Raw genomic sequence first — 7,523 nt, forward strand, 5'->3', positions numbered from 1 at the left:
AACAAAATTAACAATTCGCCTAACTCTCGCATGCTCTTTAAACATTTTCCTTTGTCCTCCTCCTCCCCCTCCTTCATCAACTCTAACAGCTGACGACTTTGCCACATTCTTCATTAATACAATTAAAACCATCAGTAAAACCACCAATTTTCCACACCACAATCTGTCAAGACCATCCATCTTACCAGCAAACATACACTCGTTCACATCCTTCTCTCCACTCAAGACTGCCTTGCTCTCATTTGTTGAAGCCCTAAGACTGGCAAGAGTGGATTCCAGATCTTCAATACTTATCTTGCTGGATCTGTCCGCTGCTTTTGACACGGTTAACCACCAGATGTTGATTTTGATTGCTTCCATTGTCCTCATTTGTAAGTCGCTTTGGATAAAAGCATCTACTAAATGTAATGTAAATGCAAATGTTACCGTTTAGGTTTAATTTGTTTTTATTTCAGTTGTAGTTTTAGTTCAGCTGTAGTTTATTTATTTCCAGTCAGTAACTTAAACACTTGTCAGTTAGCTGCCAAAGCAACATTTCTCATATTATTATTATTTAATGTTTTCTTTCAATTTAAACTTTTTTTAAAAATTTTTTTAATGTAAGTTTTGGTTTCAGTTAACAATAATAATCCTGGAGCAGACCTGCAATCAAATATAAGAGAGTTTTCATTTGTCACGTGTTCATCACCACATCATTCCCAGACTTACATTAGTCTTATTTCACCATTTTCATCATTTATATTTATAACATAGATGCAAACTTTCAGTGACAACTCACTTTGTTTGAGATCAAAATAGGTCACCTATAAGATTTGCTTAGATCCAATGAGAAAGTGGTGTTATGAGGGCAGGGGGGTCTTACAAGGGTAAATAAAGAACTGTTGTTTCAATAAGTTTTGCATAGTATTTTCTTTACTCTTTACTTCAAAAACTATTGCTAAAAGGGTAATATTTGATGTATTTGAGGTCTGAGATGTGGGAACGGTGAAGAGAGAGAGAGAGGGCAAACATTTTGCATTTTAGGTCAGCATTGCCGTCTAATCAGCCAATATTGTCTTTAATAGACTGCATAGCATTTCATCTTTTATAACATGCGATATATTCAATCTTGATTTTTGTAAAATGTTGCAACAAGATGTTAAAAATTTTATTTATTTATTTTTGTGAAAAATTACAGGTTTGGACATATAAGGTAATAAAAAATACCTTAAAGTAACTACAAATGAGCATGTAAAGCAAATATCTTTAAAAAAAAAGATTGTGTGCGAGTGAGTGTGCGTGTGTGCGAGTGAGTGTGCGCGCGTGTGTGAGTGTGTGTGAGTGTGTGTGTGTGTGTCTGTCTGTAGTGTGTGTAATGGTGTGTTAATGCCGCGCAGGTCAGTGCTCCACGTCCTCCGTAGATCTGGAGACGGACTCGGCCACAGACTCGGAGCTGCGTGAGGGCATGCTGGGACGAACCGTGGAGGCCGATATGGACGACAGAGGTCTGGAGACGCCCATCTTCTGTATGGACAGCAAGACCAACGAGAGCTCGTGCCCCTCATGGCTGCAGAAGGTGAACGCAGATTTAACACCCATCTTCCTTCTGAGGCTCTTAAAGAGTTCCTTATTCATCCTTACACAAAAAAAAGATCTAAAGTCAGAGCAGAAAGTCTTCCATTTGCAGTCATGTCAAGCGCAAACTGGGTTAACATGCTTTTTTGGGCATTAAATAATGGTGCAAGCACCAGGAAACTAATTACCGCAAAAACCTTAGCAAATCATGTTGTGTGATTCATGTAAATGCTCTCCTCACATAAATCTTGTGTCTGAAAGGGAAACTTAAAAAATAAATATGGAGTTACGTACGCATTTTCAGCCCTAACGTTTCCCAGTGTGTCTTTAGTCAATCCTGACGGTAGTCTTTAATGCCAAAAGAGGGTTTGCACTGATGCGAAATGTTAGTAAATCTGGCTCATCAATGTCATTTTGTATCTCCAGAAAATGTATCCTGATTTAAGAATTTTTAGATATTTGTAGTAGAAAACATGATGAAAATACTTAAGAACATCAGTTTTTTACAGAGAACACATGACGTGTTGTGTTCCCCTCAATTTTTTACTTAACCCTCTGGTCCTCTTCATTTTTGGGTCATACTCGGTACTTCATGGTCAAAAGTGACCAAAGCCTTGAAATGTAACTCTTTTTTTTTTTTTTTCAGGAAAATCAGTCTAATAAATTGTTCAATAATATTGTTTTTATTATTATAAAGACTTTTGAGGGGATTTTATGATACTATGCAATATTTTTACCATTACATTTTATTTGCATTTTTCGTATTTGCCATTTATTTACTATATCGGTCATTTTTGATCCCGAAGGTACCACGTGTTACTTTTTATTTTTGGCCCTTTAACATATCCAAATCATATCCATGATTTTGTGTGTGTGTGTGTGTTCACAGTCACTAATTGTCATCTCATTCTGATGAAGCCAAAAATTGTTACATTTCAAAATGTATTTTTATTTTTTTATCAAAAGTGACCAAAGAAGCCCAGAGGGTTAAATTCCCTTTACTTGGTCTTAAAAAGGTTTTAATAAAACCCTACAGACAAACTTGAGTGTGTTTTTCCAGCAGCTCTCTCTAGGGGTGTGAATCGAACTGGCTTCATGATTCGATTACGATTATCTTGTCAATGATTCAATTCGATATCACTATGCATCACGGTTATATCAAATTTATTTTGTGCATTTTTATTAAATTACATAAGCAGGCTACTTTTTAAAAATAATTACAAATTAATAATAAATCTAAAAAATTGTTAAGAATTAACCAACTAAATATAGCTTCAAAACATACAAGCAAATATAAAGTAATAAAGGGGGAAAAGACAATTACAAGTCATAAACAAAAAGGACTTTTATTATCTGAGAGTGCTTTAAATATCCAAAAGTTTACAGACAATCATGGGTTTTTCTTTTTTCCTCAGCATTATTGCTGTTTGATTATTATTATTATTACTAATGACATTATAGAGAGTAGCAGGCTGCGTTCACACTAATGCACAGATCTATTTCCACATATCAGATGTTTTGTCCTGTTCTGAAAACTGACTCCGTTTACATCAGTTTCCTATTATAAAAGTATTCGGAGAAGCAAGTGCATTTAACCGCAGCCGCGATCGAGCTTCAGGACAACTAACACAGAGCGCACGTGAAAGTCTGTCAGTGCGTGAGTTTTGTGAATCTAATACGCACTGCTTTCCAAACAGCAGACATGAAAGCATATCTAAAGTGAAACACTGAAATAAATCTCACAGCGCATATTCTGTGCAATGAAGCCTCCACGATTCTCTCTAGCGCACACACGCTTTTTCCCGCACTAAGCTTGGTTTTTCCTAAATGTGCCCAGATCTTGGACTTAAAAATAGTGGGTGCATTATTTAATACTGGCGTGAAAAGTGCATATGATGTCAGTAGGCTATAATCGATTATGGTCTATTACTGCGTCGTTGCAGAAGCGTCCGCGCCCGCATCGCGATGCATCGCTGCAAATATTAATTTAAACACCCCTAACTCTCTCTGTGTGACTGCAGGAGCTGCTGGATGCTGAGTTCATCCCGATGCCCGACGATTCCCAGGACTCCATCGAGCCGCTGACGAAGCCCTACATCGAGAGCGCCACGCTGCCCTACGAGGAGCTGGACCAGATCAAAGCCACCGCCACCGCCACGGGAAAGAGCCTTATGGTACACCGATTGCATTCTAACCCTAACGGGGGCGGGGTTTCCTCACGAGTGGGCGGGGCCTCCCTGAGCTGCGTGGCTGACCCGTGTGTTGTGTATGTTTTGCAGCCGGCTGCATGCGTGGATTACGAGCGGATGAACGGCGTGGAGACGGGACGCTCCGAGCAGAGCTGCTGTGGCGCGAGCATCGAGCTGGCAAACGTACGCTTCACACTGCTTTAGCACAGATCTGAAACAAGGTTACGATTGACATAGATGCAAACTCCTCACCTTTCAGTGACAACTCACTTTTTTTGAGATCAAAATAGTTCACCTATGAGATTTGCTTAGATCCAATGAGAAAGTGGTGTTATGAGGGCAGGGGGGTCTTAAAAGGGTAAATAAAGAACTGGGTCTGGTTGCATAAAGTGTTTAGACTAGTCTTAAAAAGTTAGTCATCTAATTTTTTTCTTCAAGACTGCTCGTAACTTTTTTAATTCAGTTATGAAAAGGTAGATTTGTCTAATTATGTATTGGGAGAGTAAGACTAGTTACCCTTGGCAGCTGCTAGTTGGTCAAACTAGTTCTTAAGACACAGTCGGTGGCTAAGTTTATGCAACTGGCCCCTGGCTGTTTCAATAAGTTTTGTATAGTATTTTCTTTACTCTTTACTTCAAAAACTATGTCTAAAATGTGATGTCTGAGATGTGGGAACGGTGAAGAGAGAGAGAGAGAGGGCAAACATTTAGCATTTTAGGTCAGCATTGCCGTCTAATCAGCCAATATTGTCTTTAATAGACTACATAGCATTTAATCTTTTATAACATGGGATTTTGATCAAATATATTCAATCTTGATTTTTGTAAAATGTTGCAACAAGATGTTAAAAATTTTTTATTTTATTTTTTTTAATTACAGTTTTGGACATATAAAAAATATTTTAAAAAATACCTTAAAGTAACTACAAATGAGCATTTAAAGCAAATATCTTTAAAGGAAATTCCGTGTGGAGCATGCCCCCCCGATCTATTTCAGCGAATGCCATTTTTATTTAGATGTCCTAAAATAACTAAAACTGAAATGAAAATTAATAAAAGCTATATAGACATTAAGAAATAGTACTAACAACAAAAACACACAAAATGACAGGCTTTAACTAAAATTGAAATTAAAACAAATTAGATATCAAATAAAAAAATAAAAGATAAAAATAAACAAAATATTAATAAAAATCAAAGGTCAAGTCACCTTTATTTCTGTAGCGCTTTACACAAGCAGCTTCACATGAATAAACAAGAATAACAGAAGCGACGATGCAAACCCCATCAAATATAGGACGAAATCATTCATATTACTGGATATTAGGTGTCTTTTGTTACTCAGTGATACTAAAAAACCCCTGATGGACACAAACTCTGACCTTTTTAATTCGGACCGTGATTCCATCCAGCTGCAGGATTTCAAACAAGCTTAACATTTTGAGCCTGATTTTATAACACACATTAGCTGCGTCCAAAATCACATACTAGTTGGTACTACAACTCACGAATTTTAAAAAGTATATTCTGTATAGTATGAATGTGATCCGGACATATTACGTCTGTCGTGTTGTCATTGTCACATGACCTATCAGCGTCATTTGTGTCACTTCGCTGTCATTCACAAATCCTCTCCCGTGGCCTCGTGGGATATAGATACATACTAAATAGAAAGCAAGTAGGAATTTTTGGACACAGAGATTGTTTTCATCTGTCATGTGTATGCCGGTATCACGTTTTCATGTTGCGATTAATTGCTAATGGGTCAAAGACGAAAAAGGGTTTAAGCATAATTTAAATCAGTATTACACTTATTGTTTTTGTTGTTGTTTTTCCAAAAAAATTTAAAAAGTTTTCTGTTTAATTTAATTGCAATTTTGTTTTTGTTTTTCCGAGCAAAAAATAAATATCATAAATTTTCCCCTGATTTACAGAAGACACCCACTAAAATGTCATTCAGTGTAACAATCTTGTCAGGCATATTTACAACAAAAATCAGTTTATGACATTTTAAAAGACTAATTACTTTCACCGCAAATACTAATTAGTTGTAATTTTACATTTTTTAAATGTGCCACTATCTTAGGTTTTGCCCGTTTGTCAGTAAGAATTTTTTTACTCATTTAAAACACAATAAAATTGAATATGCTCACTTATTCTTTTATATATTTTAATATGTACACGTCAGAATAAGCATGTTTGAATTTTTACATAAATATTGTGTTACACTGAATGACAATGTAACATTATTTAAACCACATTTTGACATTTTATTCTCCAAAAACTTATTTGAAACCTTAAAAGTAGACACTTTACTTACATTTAATGTGCTTTCTATGGACATAAAATCACTTTTATAAATTTATTTTGATGCGGACATCTTAACGTCTTTGACCGTAATGCTTTTATCACGGTATACAGTATTACATTTACAAAAAAAAAAAACAAGTAGTTAGTAAATGAATCGAGTGCAAGTCTAAAAGGGGAAAGTTTTTTTTTTTTAAAGAATAGAAATAGAATAGAAAGTGCTAGAGTTAGAGGGTCAAATAAAGATGGAAGAGATTTAGCCGATTCTTGAAGAAAAATTGTCATGATATTGAAATTTAGTTTAAAAAAGTGTTGTCATAATACAGTATAACAGGTTTGATAACTTTAAATAACTTTTAAAAAAAATAACTGAACATTTAAATGCAATAAAGCAATACACAAAAAATGTATAAAGTTAAAAATTTTACACGGATTAAAGTGCAAAAGAACTATAAAGACCAATAGGTATCACTTTACAATAAGATCTCATTAGTTAACCTTAGTTAATGCATTAACATTCACAATGAGCAATAGCTACATTTGCTACAGAAGTTATTAATCTTTGTTAAAAAAATACAAGTCTTAGTTCATGTTAGCTCATTAAATAACACAGTTGCAACTTTCGATTTTAACAACGTGTTATTAAATATTGGAATACCTAAGATTAATGAATGTTCAGAAGATTTTTTCATTGGCAGTTTGTTAACTAATGAATTAACTAATGAAGCCCTAATGTAAAGTGTGACCAAACAATAAGAAATCAAAACAATTTCAAACAATATCTAGGGCATGTTGTAGACTAGTCCAGATTAAAACGTAAAAAAAAAAAGTTAGAAAATAAGTAACCTATTAAGTCTAAATATTTAAGTATTTGGCGCTGTGATGAACACCATAGCGAATACACAAATCTGAATGGCTGTTTAAATCATTTAAACACGTTTCAGAAACAGAAAGTAGAGCAGCTGCTTTGTGTCCAGGGTTTCCGGGGTAACGGCTGCATTTCTGCTGTTTAGCGCCACCTGCTGCAAAGACTATAGAACGCCCAAGACGTGCCACTCGTATAGTTTTGAATGGGGAAAAATGCAATTGCATTGTGACCAGTTGATGGGAAAATTATTCGTAAAATGCATTCAAAATTCTGAATAATTTGTAATAAATAATTATTCCTCTGTATTTTGAAGTGCCCACGACAACAATATCGTGCATATTCATTATCGTGATATATCGCATTACCGAATACCGGCACATGGCTAGTCATGTGTCTTTAAAGTGTTTTTTGCGCAAGAGCTTAAAGGCCTCATGTTATAAAGAAATAAAATATTCCTTGATATGTAGACGTATAAGAGGTCACTAGTCAGCCCAAATCTGATTTTGTGCATATCCGGATGGAATCTGATTCGACTAACTGACTGTCCACACAGTGTATCACAACTATTTATATCCGATTATAAAACTGATAGTTCCGGTCCTTGAT

General features: G+C 35.3%; 1 protein-coding gene across 1 annotated transcript in view; it reads left to right on the forward strand.

Annotated features, from left to right (window-relative positions):
* Positions 1 to 1,359: 1,359 nt before the first annotated feature.
* LOC107724255 (serine/threonine-protein kinase Nek9-like) overlaps positions 1,360 to 7,523 on the forward strand; it is a 12,700-nt gene continuing 6,536 nt past the window's right edge. Inside the window, exons 1-3 of the mRNA XM_016533090.1 lie at positions 1,360 to 1,555; positions 3,576 to 3,728; positions 3,834 to 3,926. Coding sequence (XP_016388576.1) covers positions 1,445 to 1,555; positions 3,576 to 3,728; positions 3,834 to 3,926 — 357 coding nt within the window. The 5' untranslated portion in view covers positions 1,360 to 1,444. The remainder of the gene's footprint in view (positions 1,556 to 3,575; positions 3,729 to 3,833; positions 3,927 to 7,523) is intronic.

Source organism: Sinocyclocheilus rhinocerous, unplaced genomic scaffold (genome assembly GCF_001515625.1).
Source record: "Sinocyclocheilus rhinocerous isolate Xijiao unplaced genomic scaffold, SAMN03320098_v1.1 scaffold365, whole genome shotgun sequence".
Taxonomy (NCBI): Eukaryota; Metazoa; Chordata; class Actinopteri; order Cypriniformes; family Cyprinidae; genus Sinocyclocheilus; species Sinocyclocheilus rhinocerous.